General features: G+C 46.2%; 1 protein-coding gene across 2 annotated transcripts; it reads right to left on the bottom strand.

Moving 5' to 3' along the window:
* Positions 1–687: 687 nt before the first annotated feature.
* On the bottom strand, positions 688–17,796 carry LOC114802944 (kinesin-like protein KIF3C). 2 transcript variants are annotated; one of them, XM_029002109.1, is made up of 9 exons: positions 15,607–17,796; positions 9,688–9,789; positions 9,253–9,375; positions 8,159–8,167; positions 7,301–7,419; positions 5,764–5,880; positions 3,258–3,366; positions 2,989–3,155; positions 688–1,786 (listed from the first exon to the last, which is right to left on the bottom strand). In XM_029002109.1, exons 1-9 carry the CDS (start codon positions 17,065–17,067, stop codon positions 1,672–1,674), a joined length of 2,322 nt encoding a protein of 773 aa, XP_028857942.1. In that variant the 5' UTR covers positions 17,068–17,796; the 3' UTR covers positions 688–1,671. The 2 variants fall into 2 exon arrangements, with proteins under 2 accessions (XP_028857942.1, XP_028857943.1); XM_029002110.1 differs by lacking the exon at positions 8,159–8,167 and having other exon boundaries at positions 15,607–17,795.
* Between the last annotated feature and the right edge of the window lie 1,030 nt (positions 17,797–18,826).

Below are 18,826 nucleotides of genomic sequence, written 5' to 3'. Positions count from 1 at the left end.
ATTGTCAGAGGCGGTATACGCTGCGAAACGTTTGGTGATCTGCTTCTATCACTGACATTTGCATTTGATTATTTGCATTGTATTGTACAGTCTGTTCTTCTGCAGATTCAATGCTGCCGGGATTGCAATGAACATCTCTACACACGACAAGCGAAACAGTCTGAATTTGAAGCACACATGCAAATCACGTTGGCCATAATAGCAAGTGCTGTTGAAGGTGGCCAAGCTGCACCGTTTCTGATGGGTTCAGTGAGTCAGGTGGTTGAGCGAATTTGCATGGTTAATGCTGCATTTCATACTACCTAGCTGGTCGCTAGCGGTCTTCTTGGGCTCTCCATGCTGATCTTACTGATGACTAGTCCTTGGTCACTGGTCTCTGTTTTTGAAGACAATGAGGATGGCGATAGGCCATCCTCATTAGGCTCGCCTATGAACCAGAACACCACCAAGCCACAGGTTCAAAGCCCACTTACTACCATTGTGTCCCTGAGTGTCTCCAGGGGGACTGTCCCTGTAACTACTGATTGCAAGTCGCTCTTGATAAAAACATCTGCAACTCCACAATTGCAAAGTCTTTGCACTGTACCTTCTAAAACAAGTAGACACAAAGTGGTTAATAAAAACCAAGCTTGATGACACGAACCTTTACTGTCCAATATGTAAGAGTCACACACACACAGGGAGCTCTCCTGTCCAGCTGCAACTCTTTATGCAGGAAAACATGTTATTTAGCACACAATTCAATATACAGTGTCAATATGACCTCATACCAAAGAAGAAAAAAAGAAGATAAATAAAAATATATACATAATTACAGTGCAAGACAAGGGGCTTTCAGTATGGCAATGTACTGTATGGCTGCGACCAAAACTAAGCTGTGTGTGTGTGTGTGTTTGTGATGTGTGTTGTATTCTTACACAGTTCCTAATGCTGTACATTTCGCTTTACCTGTCGGCAGTTCAGCAGTCTGATGCTCTTAAGGTTACAATTAAAGGTTTAAGCAAAGCCCCAGGCCACCAAAAAGAAAGAAAGAAACGAATAAAAAGAAACGAAACACAAAGCATCACAATCACTTTCAGCCATTCAGTCACTTGCTGGCCCATACAAAGTCAGCTACACACAGAACCAATCAGAATTCAGTAGATCCGACTTATAAAGACACACATATAAGACATGCACAGACTGGAGAGAGATATGAGGAGATAGAAAGAGGAAAAGAGAGAGGAACGGGTCGTCCAGAAATCCCCTGCTTTCTTATTTATACAGTGATTTTGACGTTTAAGCAGTCAGTCAAATTCAGCGTGACAAATCAGACAACAAAACAAATCTGTCCTTATGTGGGACTTTGGGACCCATAGATGTCATCTTGGCTTGAGGCCCCACACTTTGGTTGTCAGAAAGAGAAAAAAAAATTCATCGAATTGTAAAATTTCAAGAAAACTGGCTTGTTGCATTACGGTAACAAGGATGTTCAGCAGGTCCGAGTGACACCTCACTTCGCTACAGGGCTGGGATGAATAAAGCAGAGCACAGAGGTGAGAAAAGGACAAAGATGAGAGAAAGGACGGAGATGGGCAAAATTGAAAAGACGGCTTCTTCTCTTGCGGAGGTTTCCGGTCCTTCTTTCCATCGGTTAGTTGATGCACAGAAAACAGCAAAGTCCCTCTTTCCTTACTGCTGGACCTTTGCGGGGGAGGCGCTGTGGGGGTGGGGTAGGCTTTGGGACCCTGAGCATGCCAGGGAGAGGGTTGAGCCGGAGGAGGAAATCACCCTGGGAGCCTGACACCTGCGCAGGATACAGCATAGAACAACTGTCGTTTTGCGGAATACATCCTACGTAGAACACTCTAATCTTTTTAATGCCCTGCTCAGTGCTGTGAGACAAAAAAAATATTACAAAATAAATAAAAAAAAGATGCAAAAAAAAAAAAAAGTGCTTTGCCGTACAAATGCGTTTCAAAGTGGTGGGTTTATATACACTGACCAATACACTCCTTCGCATAATTAACCAATGGCACAGAATTTCAACATGTGGCCAGCATTCTAAAACGTAGCTATATATAAACTAGTAGTACACCAAATGATGCCTGGACCATAGGCGGAATTTGCAGGGCGGTTATATTGGCGATCCAGCCAATATAACCCCCCAATACAATCACATAATTCTTTCTTTATTAATTTCACTTTCATGAATGTTACTCACCCGCCTGGCGAATGTGTGTATTCTTTTTTGTTGATTTTTTAAAACAAAAATGGCATAGTGGGTGCCATTTTTAACCATGAGTGTCTCTACTGTCCCTGTAACTACGGATAAATGCCATAAATGTACATGTAAAAAGAAAAAAAAGTAAATGTTGTTTTTCTTTTGGAGCAGCCTGGGACCAAAATGCTCCATGGCCCGGGGGTTGGGGGACGTTACTGTAACTTGCATCTATTATAACGTTTTAATACTGTGCTTTAAGTATGGAACCTATTTTTTAAATATCTAATCCAAATGATCCATGCATTATTAAAAATTGCTTGTGCTCGACAGTGGAAAAAAATGCACATTTATAAAGTGCCTGAAATATTAGTGACACTTGTTGGTTTTGTGTTATAAAGCTCGCAACAGAAGATTAGGACCCCCTGGGAAGAAGGCGCTTAAGTCTGCTCTAACCTGATTCGGGGTAATCACTGATCTCTAAAACTCTTAGGGCACCTCCAAATTTAATCCTAATTTAATCCCATCAGGACGTCCCACAGGAATTCCTTTCCTTTGTCATTAATTGTGCATTTGTTTAGACCTGATGGACAGCCATTTAGTGCATCTGGATTTTGGGCTTCTGCATGATCAAAACCGCAGACTCTTCAGATTCTGTATTTGCAAGTGGTGACTGTCTTGAGCGACATGGCCTTGTACAACCTGCTGACAGAAGGATTTTTTTCCGCGCACGGCAGCAAATTGTGCAATTCTGGCCTGTCAAGCTTAGTTAGTCATGTACCACGTACCACGAACGCGACTTTCTGACCCGAGTGGCTGAGACTGTCTCCCTGTAGGAGGCGTTGCTCAATAGCACCTCTTGACTGGGCTCCACGTCGGATTCCGACCTGTGGAACTCCAACTGAAACATGGTGGGCGGGGCCATGTCAAGCTCCAGGAACATGACGTTCTCGGCCTATAGCAAAAGCAGAGGGGACGAATAAATGAGAATGAGAGGCAGAAACCCACATTTCTTTTTCAGCACTCCCCCCTCCCCCCTCAGACTCTGCAAGCCTACCCTGTATCTGGAATGGGCTCCCATTGCTATGGCAACCCTGGCATACTGGCTGATTGGCCGCTTGTAGCCCACTGCAGAGGCAGGTCTCCTCTTCATCTGAGTGAATTTGCTGTAAGAGAGAGGGGACGGAGGCAGCGAGTGAGGAAGGTGGATGCATGCAGGGATGAGTTTGCAGCACTGGAAGCACCAGAACAGATCCATTCACGCGATCTAGGCTCCGTACGGTTTCTTGCAAGGCCCACGCAAACTAGAGGGAAATGCAACTGTTCAACCCACCCAGACATATCACCTTGACATCAGTACTTTTCTGCTCCACTTTACTTTCAGGCTAAGCCAAAGAACCATACTAATGCCCGTGATCAATATACTATGTCCACCAGATGGAGTTCCAGCTTACCTGGGGAACATCTTACACCTGAACCAATATCCCACCGTCATGCGTTCCCCACCAAACTCTTTACATCGCACTGGCATGTGGGCCTGACCTTCACACACATACCGAACACAGCATGTTCATGAGACGTGGATCTGAGGTGCAAACATCTTCATCACTGCAGCCTGCTGTCTGTTTACTACTTCCCAAGGTGTTAATTCCTGAATATTTTTAGCCACATTGCAGCAGAGCATTTGACATAAATAGACATGAATGACTTAAAAGAGCCATTAATCGGTCTTACAGGGAGTGCAGAATTATTAGGCAAATGAGTATTTTGTCCACATCATCCTTGTCATGCATGTTGTCTTACTCCAAGCTGTATAGGCTCGAAAGCCTACTACCAATTAAGCATATTAGGTGATGTGCATCTCTGTAATGAGAAGGGGTGTGGTCAAATGACATAGGTCAAGAATGGGTAAAGAAAGACTTGACAGGCTCAGAAAAGTAAAAAATAGTGAGATATCTTGCAGAGGGATGCAGCACTTTTAAAATTGCAAAGCTTCTGAAGCGTGATCATCGAACAATCAAGCGTTTCATTCAAAATAGTCAACAGGGTCGCAAGAAGCGTGTGGAAAAACCAAGGCGCAAAATAACTGCCCATGAACTGAGAAAAGTCAAGCGTGCAGCTGCCAAGATGCCACTTGCCACCAGTTTGGCCATATTTCAGAGCTGCAACATCACTGGAGTGCCCAAAAGCGCAAGATGTGCAATACTCAGAGACATGGCCAAGGTAAGAAAGGCTGAAAGACGACCACCACTGAACAAGACACACAAGCTGGAACGTCAAGACTGGGCCAAGAAATATTTCAAGACTGATGAAATGAGAGTGAGTCTTGATGGGCCAGATGGATGGGCCCGTGGCTGGATTGGTAAAGGGCAGAGAGCTCCTGTCCGACTCAGACGCCAGCAAGATGGAGGTGGAGTACTGGTTTGGGCTGGTATCATCAAAGATGAGCTTGTGGGGCCTTTTCGGGTTGAGGATGGAGTCAAGCTCAACTCCCAGTCCTGCTGCCAGTTTCTGGAAGACACCTTCTTCAAGCAGTGGTACAGGAAGAAGTCTGCATCCTTCAAGAAAAACATGATTTTCATGCAGGACAATGCTCCATCACACGCGTCCAAGTACTCCACAGCGTGGCTGGCAAGAAAGGGTACAAAAGAAGAAAAACGAATGACATGGCCTCCTTGTTCACCTGATCTGAACCTGATTGAGAACCTGTGGTCCATCATCAAATGTGAGATTTACAAGGAGGGAAAACAGTACACCTCTCTGAACAGTGTCTGGGAGGCTATGGTTGCTGCTGCACGCAATGTTGATGGTGAACAGATGAAAACACTGACAGAATCCATGGATGGCAGGATTTTGAGTGTCCTTGCAAAGAAAGGTGGCTATATTGGTTGCTGATTTGTTTTTGTTTTGTTTTTGAATGTCAGAAATGTATATTTGTGAATGTGGAGACGTTATATTGGTTTCACTGGTAAAAATAAATAATTGAAATGGGTATATATTTGTTTTTTGTTAAGTTGCCTAATAATTATGCACAGTAATAGTCACCTGCACACACAGATATCCCCCTAAATTAGCTAAAAATAAAAACAAACTAAAAACTACTTCCAAAAACATTCAGCTTTGATATTAATGAGTTTTTTGGGTTCATTGAGAACATGGTTGTTGTTCAATAATAAAATTATTCCTCAAAAATACAACTTGCCTATTAATTCTGCACTCCCTTTATGAGCCAAAGATAAAAACATAATTGAGAAGAACAGCCACTACTGTGTTTGCCAGAAAGATATCAATCGCCAATCAATACTGAACTTTAACGTCAATTACATCTGACACCAATGACGTTGTATCCTGTCGTGTCAAACGTGGACTGGCTGCGGCCATGGGACTCGATCCAGTGATGCATATATTTTCTGACTTGCAAATGGCAGCTAATGTCTAATTAAAATTTGAGAAAAAGCTGGCTCAGTATCTCACAATGCGTGTAATTGTGCTTTGGAATGTGCGTTTTAAGTCGGTTTAAGATGCACGGCCATGCAGAGTTCACGGACAGAGAATTCACTCACTTCTGGGCAGGAACAAGAGGTTGGAATTTCCACTGCTCTTCTTCTGCATCAAACACAAGCCGATTCATGATCTTGTTCTTCTCTTCGGGAGGAATGAAGTTCTCAATAATCAAATATCTGTGTGAAAAAAAACACCACACACACACACACACACACACAATCACAGAAAAGAGACTAGATCACCAAATTTGCTGTGCACATTTCATTAACTTCACCAGTGATTTCAGTGAAGGTAGGTATATGGGGTGGTGCATTTGTGATTTTATTTAAAGGTCCACTATTATGTTTATTTATTTTTTTGCTTTCATATTGGTCTTAGTGTTCCCAACCACAATGTTTGGCGCAGACAGGAGGTCGTGTTGGAGATTTTCCAGAAAAATTCAAATGAACCCACTGGTTCTTCAGAGGCTCTAGTGACTGAAATAAAAAAACAAAAACCTTTGTGTTCATTTTTACATCCAATCACAAAGCAACTGCAACTCTTCACATATTTGGAGGGATGTTTTTTAGAGGAGGGGCGGGAAATTCTCTAGGTGGAAAAAGCATGAGAAAGGAGAGGTAACTTTTCCAGGTATGACAGCATAAGGGGACAAATTCCAGATCCGACCGTCTGAGCAGCCGCTCTCTGAACGGTGAAGCAGAATGACTCTTTACACCTATCGCCATTTCTAGCCACTGCAGGACCACAGACAGGCTGGGGGAACTTGTATTAATGTTAAATCATCTCACAAAGTAAAATTTTCATGAAAGGGGACCTTTACTCTACCATTACAGTTAATTTAAATTAATACCCACTGTACTTTTCACTTTTCACTAAATGTCATTTTTACAGATGCTATTCTGCAATTAATTATCATATTTGCCTCCATCTAATGGTATCGCTTTTTTTAGACGTATTTAGAGTGAGAGGAAAAAAAAATTCCAGGCTGATACAGCAGCAATGAAAATTTGCATCTATTATTAAAAGTAGCTAATTGGCAAGCTGACCCAGACCAATATAAAAATCAATCCAGCGCTGAGTAACAAAAACAGAGGCTAAAATACAATATAACCTTCAAACGGTGTTCTAAATCTGATCTGCAACCTGATCACTGTAATGATCGAAAGGGTCGGGAATAGTCTTCATAAATACAGTCAATACAATTGCTATTTCATTCTTACAAGCATATTTTGTGCGTCCCTGGAATGAGTGTTTGCAGGGTGGGACGTCTGGTAAAGTTATTTCCCCCCGTTGCACCAAAGCGGACTAAATTAAAAGACACTTTTTATAGCACTGTAATGCATTTCAGTTTTTTTGTGTGGTTGGTCTCCTGGGGTGAAAAGAGGTGAACCAGAAGAGTCTTGCCTGGTTTTCAGTTGTGCGCGTGTGACCTCGCTATTATCAACCTTCTCTCAGTGTGCGCGCTACGGTATTATTGGTTTTTTGTTGTTGTTGAAGGCACGTACGAAGGAGAGCTGGAGATCCCGGTTGTGTACACACAGGATGAGGATTGTGTGTGTGTGTGTGTGTGTGTGTGTGTGTGAGTGCTGTACTTACTTGAATTTCAGCTCTCTGGTGAGCTCGTTCTGCGTCTGCTCCAGCTCCTGCCTGGTTCTCACGTGTTCGTCGTTCACGTCCTGAATCTCAGCTTTCACCGCCTGCAGCTTGGCATACAGCTAAGAACAGATGCAGACGGACAAACGGAGAAAGGGGACGGGAAGGGAGGGAAGGAAAGAGGAAAGAGAATGATATGCAACGGATTATATGCCCACGGAGGGAAAGGGGCTGTGCCGGCGGTTGCCCCCAGCAACAGCACTGGAACGTTCTGGGTGCCCAGCACAAGACTCGACCAATCAGATATGGCCTCCCTGGCAGGAGCCAGGCCACATTCTCTCTCTGGCACCTGCTGGTTCTCATGTTCCGCAAGGCAAAGTTCTCTCAATGCAGATTTCATGCCAGCAAAAAAAAAAAAAAGAAGAAAGAAACGTTCATTAATTTACAGTCAGGAAGAGTTCCGGCGTTTATTCATGCACTGGGTGTCACAATGCACACAGGCCAGGTTAGTGCAGGGAGTCCTGACACTGGAAACACTCCGGCTAGCCAGACAGTAGCGGCACCGCAGCACTCTGCAGGCTGGTGGAAAAGTCGTCTGTTTTTGGGTTAAGAGAGGTGGGCAGGCGTTGGGGCAGGACACCGCTCCATTTCAGGTACGATGGAGGTAGTGTTGGAAGGTCTGAGTAATCAAGGGATGTTAGTCCAGGACAGAGTTAGAGGGAGGGAACTAACATTAACGGTCGGTTTCCTGTGGAAGAGTTAGCGTGTCAGCGTTAGCCACAGCTCATGGGAAGCCAGCCACGGTTAAGCATTCAAAAAGGGGCGTGGTCAGAGGAACGGCGCGGGGCTGAGGCGACAAACCTTTTTGTACTGATAAAAAAAAAGTAGGGGCGTGCGTCCAGGAGTGTGGCGCGGCCGGGACACAGCCCAGTGGGTCAAGGGTCAAGGGGACAAAGGGCCGAGTGGGACAGAGAAGAACAGCAGAGTTAGAGAAAGGCATATGGACAGGTCAATTGTAGAGTGTGTGTGTGTGTGTGTGTGGTGATTCTAATTCTTCTAATTCTTATATCAGCCTGTGTGACAGGGTATGCGCATTAATGTAAAATTATTATAGAAATGATTCCAGGTTAAACCGTGCTACCCGAACATGACTTGGTCCACGCATGGAAGATCAGGGTGAACCTATAAAGCTGAACAGCAAAGTAGAACGCTTCCAAAACGTTGGAAGTATTGTCATTGGTTTGAGACTGTCTCGGTCGATTGTTCATTGCAAAATTTGTAGCTGTGAATTATAAAAAGGTTTATTAAAGCATTTGACACCGCTGCACAGTATTAAATTGAAAAAGTAGTAATAAGTGGTTATTCAGGTTAATTAAGGGCCACGTGTGTGGGCATTGAAAAAAATTATAGCAATTTATACAAGCAATGCAATTTTTTTCTGGAACTAATTAGTAAATTCCATATTTTACTGTAAGTACAGTAAAAATAGGGCAAGTTGTCCAAAACTGCTGTGTTAAGTACTGTACACAGTCAGTAAACAGTCAGGAATGTTTCTCTGTATGAACTGGCAATTTATGCCTTTATTCACAGGATGATCTCTCAGAAGCTGAGCGTGATAACAGCATTTAGCATCACACCGAATATGCTCTCTGGTTCCCACACGTTCTCCACCTCCACTCTCCAGCACACATGAACATGAATTCAGAGAGAACCATTAAAAGTGAAGTCATTTTTACTGTGATCACCACCACTTTGGGAACCAATGCCCTAGATTTTGTGTTTTTTATGATACTGGTGTATCACCACACAAACCAATTCCATGCGGTGGCACTCCAGTGCCTTTGAATAAAGTAACCACCCCCAAAATGGTGAAACGGAATACCCCGTCTTCGCCTCTCTTAAAACCCTTGTGAGGATGCAACCGGAATATATGTTAGTTGATTTTTCATTCCTACCTTCTTGAGCTTCTTGGTCTTGAGCTCCACCTCCTGCTGTAGAGATGAGAAAGTCTCCCTCAGCTCCATGGTCTCTTCATCTTGTAGCAGCATCTGCTGCTGGATCTCCCTTTCTCTACGAGTCTACACAAACAGAACAGATCTTAAAATATTTCAAATTCACTTAAATGTGTTAAATAACTTACGTCTTGTACTATAGAGGTTACATCATGTTCAGAGCTATGCCAAAAATATCAGTGTGTGATATTGGCTCAACAACAAACATTTGAACATGGATTTTGGACTTTAGTTGGGACCAAACCTTTACTTGCAAGTCCCCGCTTGTAAATGTGATATTTTTTTTTTATAAATAAGAGTAAAGGACCCATATTACCCAATGTGCCCCCAACATCCCATTTAACATATAAAAACACACACAAAACCTCAATACTGTACCTGCTCGGTGATCTCCTGTCTCTTCTGCTCCAGCATCTTCTGCTGCTCATTGGTGTGATCAATGATGTTCTTCCCCCCAACCAGGAGCTTGCTCTCCATCGCCTGGCAACAAAGGAAACACAGCAGGTACAAGTAGCTGCAATTACTTTACTCAATTACTTTGTAATTACTTTGCAATTACAATGCGGTAATGGGCTGGTGTAATTTCCTAAATAATGTCCATAATGATATACATATTGTTAGTAATAACCACTTTGTCACTTTTTTTCATTTCTTCATCTAGCAGAAATGGTTTGTAAATGAATCTGTGTCCAAATCCTGAAAAACTGCGTCATATTCTGGCCATGTAAGCGTATATCACACAATGGCGGTTATATATCATCTGCATCAAATATTCACACAAATAAGTTTGTAAAACGTCTGCAAATGACATAAAACGTGCTGTCCCTTTAAATTCAGTATGTGCGGGAAATATAGAGTTGAACTTGCCCTTTTTTGGTGCAGACTAGGAGCTCATTTCTGTGTCACGATACGATTACGAGGTCTGCTAAAGTTACCCAAAAATGCCAGAGTCAGCCTGGTCACACAAAGAACGCACAATAAGTTTGGCCTGTGCCCCTCAGAAAGCTTGAACTTTACTGAAGTCCCCATCCTGGCATGAGGTCCAGCACTTCCTGTTTATTATGCAGCCCGCTGTGTTCCACGGCATCAGCATTCCGGCATGAATGAACTGTCTAGACTTGTTGTTCACTCCTGTGTGTTCTTTCCCCAAAGAGATTTCTGAACCTTTTCCTTGAATCTTGTTGTCGAATTCAAACAATATTTGAACCGATGGATGTGCTACTGTCGAAATGAGAATTCCACCATCATTTTACCACAAGCATGCACACTGCCCCACCTCACCGATTTCACTCTGCAGGGATCACACTACATGACATGAGACTGATGGCTCACATGGCTCTACTACGTACACTTTTCTTCTCTTTCACCGTTTTCAGTGAAGATGACAGCACCACCACAGGCCATTCCTCAACGACACACGTACAGAGCGGGAGGGGAGACTCTGAGGGTTGGACTGCGATTCCAAAATGTCAAATATGACAAATATTCTATATAAACACAAGTATCTCTGAATCAAGTATTCGTGTGTGTACTACTCCAAGTATTATGCTAATGATATTTTTTCTCAGATTTCCTAGTCAGTCAGCATAAGATTCAAGTGAACCATTAGAGTACCATTTGAATGTTACTGAACAAACCTCCCAATGATAAACCTTTTTACAACAAAACATTGCAAAGAACTGAACTGCTGATTTTCCAACAATAGGAGGTCGTATTTAGAGAAATCAAAAGCTATTTCACAATTGTTTGAGCGTTTCTGCATCAATTTACTTTCCTTGCTGAGTAGCGTCCTGGAGCTTCTGCTGGGATGTGAACTTCCTCCCACCCTCATAGATCTTTTGCTTGAGGACATTCCAAAGGTTCTCAATAGGAAATAGTATGGGGGCCACTTTTGATGAATGATGCAGAGGTATTCCTTGCAGCATGAGACGGTACACTGTCAAGATGATTTTCTTATGGAAAGCACACTCCCCATGATTCCGGCCCAAAGCATGACTCTGCCTCTTCCTTGCTGATGTCGCATGCACCAGCCATCCACCATCCACGTGGACCATCCAGGGACCATGCACGGCACACATGGGTGAAAACGGGTCTTAAAGCTGTTTCTGCTTGCCAGCAGTGGTCAGGCTGCCATTAGAAGGTTTTCTGCAGGCCTCAGGAGGATCTACACCTTGACGTTCTCGGAACTCCAGAGGCACCAGCAGCTTCAAATTCAGGTTTGCTGCTTTGTAGTGGCCTTTTAGCAGCTGCTCTGTTAATCTCGTGTATTCTTCTGGCAGGGACCTTCCTCATTGTGCCTTTATCGGCACACACCCGCGTGCACTCTGGAAGAGCCACAAATCTCCTAGCAGTGCGATGGTCATGCTTAAAATGTTGTGAAATATCTAAGGTTTTCATACCTCGTCCAAGGCATTCAACCACTTCACACTCATCAGAGATCCCTTTTCTTTCCTGTATAAATGGTGGTCTGCTTAATAATATGGAATGTTCCTCTTCAGTAGTTTTTCCTTTAATTGGGCTCACCAAGCAAACTGATTATCCAAGATCGGTGTCCGAGATTAATTTAACTCATCACCATGACCACCCACAGGTATAACTGTAAAAAACTGAATATGTAATATTTGGGAGATGGTGTATGTGTGCATCTATTTATCCACCTATCTAGAGACATTTCACAAGGCGTGGCTCTGGTGCATCTTAAATGCACCAGGGAGAGGCTTTTATGAATCCATAGGACAGTGTGATGCATTCACCTCCCAGCGAAGACGAGCTAAATTAATTTAGTCATTTTCCCCCTTTCAGTCTGAGGAGCGGCTCCTCCGATAACAAGACAGACGCTGTCCCACCGGCACACTGCAGGCCATTATGGGAATAATCACAGTGCAGCAATACAGTATCATCAAAAGGTCGCCCTTTTCTCTCTCTCTCTCTCTCTCTCTCTCTCTCTCTCCCCCTCTCACTGTAGTGATGTGGACACGAAGCCCGGTCGTTTACTGAGCCGACACAATGCGCACTATTGTCCCCGGCCCGTAGCTCCGAGCTCTAATCAGCACAAAAAAGCTCTTGTCTTCCCCCTGACCACCATAACAGGGCTTTAATGGGAATAATCAGAGTTGTGCTGAGGGCACAGGCTAATGCTTCTAGAAAAAAAAAAACCCAGCATCCAATCACATCGCATCCCACTGACCAACAGGCCAATGAAGAGGAACTCCGGGGGTAAATCATCCAATTAGCACAGCGACAACGCCGGCGCTGCTACCGGCCAGAGGATGAACGTTCCTCCCTCAGAAGTAATGGGGGCGAGTGACGGGCCGGCAGGGGCGGGGCTCATGGGAGGAAGTGCTGAAATGTCACAGTGTCTGTCTGCAGGGCCGAAATCTGACGCTGAAAAACAGACACGGCATCACCCCAGCAGGGGGGCTTCTCGTCAGCCTCGCCCTCTGATGGGAATTTCAGTGACGTTCGTCACCATGGAGACGAGAGAGAAGAAAACACCTCACCGCTAGCCTAGCATTTAAAAAAAACGTCCCTCCACAAGGACTGTGCACCGCCGCCCATCACGTGTTTCCATAGCAACAGGGAGACCGGGCAGGACGTTGTTAAATTATGCATACAGCGTGGGGGGGGGGGGGAGTGATAGGCGGAGGGCCCACGACCTCCCCCACCCCAACACCTATAATGCTGCTGACTCATCAATATTTAACACAGCAACGTGTGGCGGGTTCGGAGGGAAGGATACGTCTCGTTTAACAGGTAGCTCGCGTTTATTCAGACCAGGAGCCTGATGGTTGTGTTTATTTAATTATAATGATTATATAGATTCCCATACAGTAAATATTGGGATTATTACATTTATCGGAGCCATAGACTAGGGGGGAGGGTGTCAGATTCGGTAGTTAGTTGGACACGCAGACACAGAGAGTCACCGTTTTTACAACTAAGGATGACCGGAGGACAAGCGAGGCTTTTTTAAAAGATAAACAGAGAACTTATTTAATGTCAAACAACATTTAAGATGGATTTAAACTGGTTTAAACAGGGCAGTGAGTGAGTAACATTTCATTTCAGTTTTAGAGATTCTGGGATTTTGCTACATACGAAGTGCGGGGCCGGTTTGCTTGTGTATGGCATTAGCGAACACGTTCATAACTTATTGTGTGACTAGTGGCAGTTTGAAAATAGTGCCCTGTATGTGACCCACTTTTCTCAAAAGCTCATTTCATACAGAAAAGATCTTGCTATTTTGCGTCCCAGCTACACGATACGTTTCTTTATCATAAGATATTCTTTGTAAATGTGTATGTATAAAATAATAAAATCCTTGCTCACACAGCACTAACATTTCCTACAGCAGATCAGGACAACACATGCCAGTCTGACATGAGTCCACACTTCCTCCTTCCGTCCATTCACTGATGGCCAAGAAAACAGTTCTGGACAAGGAGGCAGGAAGGGAAAAAAGCCCCGTGGTCCCTATACGTGTTTGTACCGCAAAACCCACCTCATTACAAATCAGGTATTACCTGTGGTTTTAATGGTTGCCAGATCCCGGGTTCAAGATCATGAAAACATAGGACTCGTTTATTTCATGCACATGCATTATAAATTCAGATTCAGATGTGCACTTGTCTATAAACCTCTCCTCAAGGCCGAATGAGAGTGTGTCACTTGTTTCTGATGACCAGTGGCATTTTGGAAGCTCTCTCTCATCCAGCAGCAGAACGTCCCGTGGACATGAGCCATCGTCTGACAGTACATTATTTTCAGAGCATTGCGGGTGGTAGTAGGCTGAAAGAGGCTCGCCTCTGAACCAAGGGGCCACAAAGTCAGGTTCAAACCCCACTAACTACAATTGCGTCCCCGAGCGTCTCCGAGCGTCTTTCACTACTGACTATAAATCGCTGTGTATGTAAATGTAAGTTACGAGACCCACGCCATCTCCGTCTTCTGCGTGTGGGAAAACGCTGCGGGTCTTGTCTCTTCATCCGACCCAGAAAAGTGCTCTAAGAATAGACTCTAAGTTGGACATCACCAGTGAGACAGCAAAACACACACACACACACACACACACACAGTGGAAAAACGGGGATATGCACACAGCTAGCAGTGACAACTGAAACATAAAAACCCAAAAGACCGTACAGAATAACCAATAGACGGAGACACATACAGGTGTATACACTGCACAACATACACACACCACGTGTACACAAGGGCACACTGCTTTCATAAGGCTGACACAAACGGAAGACACAATTACACACAGGCATGCCGTGACCATTTGTTATGAACTATTTCCGTGCCTGAGCCCCACCTCCCACGTGCCTGATCCCATTCGGCCACAGCAAGCCCCCCACAGAGAATCCTGGGAGGTTTTCTTCAGGGTGCCAGCATATGCACAAACACACTTTCTTCTCAACACACACACACACACACACACACACAGAAATGGGTGGTCAGCTCACACTCCCTGGCCTATCAGGCGTGGAAAAGGTCACAGCCTTCGGTAGGGCGTTCCGCGAGGACCAATCGATATCTACAGATCAATATCGCAGCCCGGTAACAAACGGTCAGCTGATTGGTCCACCGGTTTCCCGCACCCTCCAGTCGGAGCCTAATAAAATATGCCGAGCTGTGAATATAGTGGCAATTTGACAGCTAATTTCTGTTACTCATCCCATATCACTCATATTCTCTCTCTCTCTCTCTCTCTCTATATATATATATATATATATATATATATATATATATAAGCCCGTGACTCTCTTATAATTCCATCCTACGCTACGCTGTGCGTCCTCTCTTTCAGATAATATTGATTTGAATGTGATCTACGTAGGAGCGTGGACGTGCCGAATGTGAGCTGAAGTACAGCCTCCATGCGATTTCTGCGCGGCCGTCCGCCAGCAATCCTTACGAATTGGGTATAAACTGGATGCGTTATACGCCTAATTGTTCGGATTAGCCGAAAATCGCGCAGACTGCCCTTAATCCACCAAAAGGAGATAAAATATGGATCTTTTTTTTTTTTTTTACAACACAGACTGATATATGGCGCCGTAGCAGCACGTGGCCCATCCTGCAATTGTTCTTAACAGGAAATGACACGGGGGAAAGAAGAAGGAACAACTCCATGGCCGCCCGGCCATTTTATTAGGGTTTCGACGTACGCGCATGTTTTCAGCAACTTCCCCTTCACCAGAGGACCACCGCTGACCGAATATATCGGTCTGGGAAGCAGGCGGGATGTGGCCGTTGGGGCGGGACTTGTATGATTTTTTTAATAGACACACTCACCTTGAATTTGGCGGTGAGCAGCTCGGTGGCCTCCTGCTCCTTTCTCAGATCTCCCATCATCCTCTCCTTCTCCTCCAGCATCCTCTGCTTCTCCTCGGCCACCAGGCTTCGGTCGTCTCTGATGGCCGCCCTCTCCGTCTCCAGCTTCTCCTGCTGCTCCTTCATGTACTCCTGGGCCTCCTTTTCCATGATGTCCTCGTCCTCATCCTCCCCCTGTTCATCATCATCGTCGTCTGCTTCGTCTCCTTCGTCTCCTTCTACACCATAAGACTCCCCCCCTGGGCCCTCTTCAATCATCTTCAGCCTCCTGTTCCTCCTCTTCCTCCTCTCCATGGTCAGAATTCCACGCTTGTCCAGCTGGGCCTTGAGCCGGGCGATCTCCTCCTGAAACTCGCGGAGAAGCGCGTCTTTGGGGTCCTCGTTGACGCGGGGCTTGTTGCGGATGTTCTTGGCGCGGTTGGCGTAGCGGAGCGTGGTGAGCGTTTCGTCGTAGTTGGAAGGCGCCGGGCCCAACGTGGCCACCATGATGGTCTTGGCGTTGCCCCCCAGCGAGTCCTGCAGAAGCCTGGTCAGCTTGGAGTCACGGTACGGCACGTGGGAGCTGCGCCCGTCCACCAGCGCGGAGATGACGTTGCCCAGGGCTGACAGTGACAGGTTGATCTTGGTGGCCTCCTTGAGGCGCTCGCCCCGGGCGCCGGTCTTGGCCTGCCGCTCGCTGCCCGCCAGGTCCACCAGGTTGAGCTTGCCGACCCGAATGTGGTTCTCCCCGTCCGGCCCCTCCTGGCTACACTCGACGGTGATGAGGAAGATGGCGTGCGAGCGCGAGCTGTGCTCGTTCATGTTGGTGAAGCCGATGGACCTCGTCTGGTTGCCCACGTTCATCACGTGCTCGATCTCCTTCACGTTTTTGGTGACGAAGGAGGACAGGTCTCGGATGTAGACCCCCGAGTCCGGGCTCTCCTTCAGCTCCAGCTTGCGACCGTGGTCCTTGGCCAGCAGGTCTCGGATCTCCTCCTGGTAGATCTCCAGGTAGGAGGCCCGCACCAGGTACTGCTGGTTCTGCGAGCGGGAGATGTGGGTGAAGATGTGCTCGAAGGAGTTGGGGATGATGCCGCGCCTCTCCGGCTCCAGCCACTGGCCTTGCATGGTGTACGTCTTGCCCGTGCCAGTCTGGCCGTAGGCGAAGATGGTGCCGTTGAAGCCCCGCAGGACGGAATCGATCAGCGGCCGCACCGTCTCGTCGTAGAGGTCGCCCTGCCTGGACGTGGCGTCGTACACCGCGTCGAACGTGAAGGTCTTGAGGAGCTCCCCGGGAGCGGCCCTGGGGTTGCGCAGGGCGACCTGGCCCAGCTTCACGTCCATGTCGACGATGCGCTCGCATCCCGACGCCTCCTCCTTCCGGCTCAGCGGGCGGCACCGAACCACCACCTTCACCATCTCGCAGCTCTTCGGCTTCGACATGCTCGCTCCCTTCCTTTGTTTCTTCGAACGTTTGTCACCGAGCGACGCGATCGGCCGTCAGACGCGAGCTGCTCCGCCGGCCGTGCGCATACTGTCGGTCCCTGGCCGGACGCGCCCCATGACAGCCCGCGACCGCGATGCGCGCAGGGTGGGGGGGATGCTGCGGCTCCGAGCGCCCGGGAGGACGGCACCCAGCGCTGCCTCGCGTAACGCCCTGCCCACGTCACTGCGGAGCCGCCCCTCGGCTTCGACCGTCATGAATTAATTACTATAAAAGGCTGATAAGCACGACAATAACACCCCGTGTAATCGTTTTTTAATCGCGTCAAGTCACGTTTACCATGGTTTATAAACCATGTGAAAATGTTTATTATTATGAGCCGTAAATTGGCGTCGATCTGCCGGGCGGCAGCGACACCTGGCGGCCGGTTCGAGAAGCGCGCCGTGGGCCCCGACTCGCCAACAGAGGTCGGTAATGGTCGGGCTGCGGATTTGATCTCACGTCGCCAGACATCTTTATACTAACCATAACTAACCGTCCAGCAACCTGTAGGGAACATTTAAACAGCCCGCGGGATCTAGTGAACTGAAAGACCATTATAGTCCAGATATGCAGGCTCGTTTCTGCTTAATGACACTGCTGACTTTTTAATCAGCAATTATGCAATAAGATGAATCTGTTCCTTGTCCAAAATTTGCCAACTACATACATGGATACTCAACAGGTCCTGGGGCGGTGGTGGCCTAGTGGCCACTGCTCACCAAGGGTGAAGGGTCAAAAGCAGAGGACAATGACAATCACTTCACTTCCACTTTCCTGAAGCACTGCTGGGCATTTCGTGTGTCAAACAGGCTCCGGACCGCTGGCATTCAGGCGATAACCAGAAAATTGCTACGGCTGCTGACTGCTGTTGATATTTCGTAGCCACCGGTAAACAACGCGATGACGTACTCCGCGCATTTCCAGAAAGTACTGCAAGCACTTAATGTGCCTCATAAATAATGTAATGTAATGTAATGTAAGGGAATAAGTTCAGGTGTGCAAAAACATGGTTCCAGCTTAATACATCAGTTTCTTTTTTTTACCCATGGCAACGTAACGCTGTCTCTCTGCTTCAGCCGACAAATTAAAAGCAATAACTGTGTAATAATGCATTCAGGCATTATTACATGTCACATGGTCTAAAAGCCAACAGCAGTGCTCATGAACTACCAACGTCACGCCGTTCATTTTACCGGCCATGATTAACGTTTGCGTACGCGTGTGTACATCTACATACAAACATTACTTGGTCATTCGGGGACGTTTTACACAGGTCAACAACTCCCTTTTGCACATTGTACAATTCTACAATAAACATACTAATAATAAAGCATATAATTCTGTAGTTTGGGGTACTGTGTGTACTTGTCGGCCTTCTGATATGGCCTTCAAACCGACACTCCTCTTCAAGGCAAGGGAACACTTATGGTCCCTTTTGAATCTTTTTTTTATTATTTATTCTTTTTTTGTCGCCTGTGCAGTTTTCTAAATGGCCGTGGGACACACCCGTGCCTGGTGACTCACAGCTGGATTTTGTCACCATGTCAAATAACAAACCAAGACAGACCACTGCAGGCAGAGAGGGCCCGCCGGGAAACTGGCTGACATTTTGGCTCCGCAGCCGTCGTGGCTTAAAGGCCGGGGCCCGAGGCGGCCGGAGCCGACATGTCCGGAGCGGCCAGGCAGTAACATTTGCCCTTTTACACAAGCGCGTCA

Source organism: Denticeps clupeoides, chromosome 14 (genome assembly GCF_900700375.1).
Source record: "Denticeps clupeoides chromosome 14, fDenClu1.1, whole genome shotgun sequence".
NCBI lineage: Eukaryota > Metazoa > Chordata > Actinopteri > Clupeiformes > Denticipitidae > Denticeps > Denticeps clupeoides.
The sequence above is the reverse complement of the archived record's forward strand: the minus strand, read 5'-3'. Positions and strand labels throughout refer to the sequence as shown.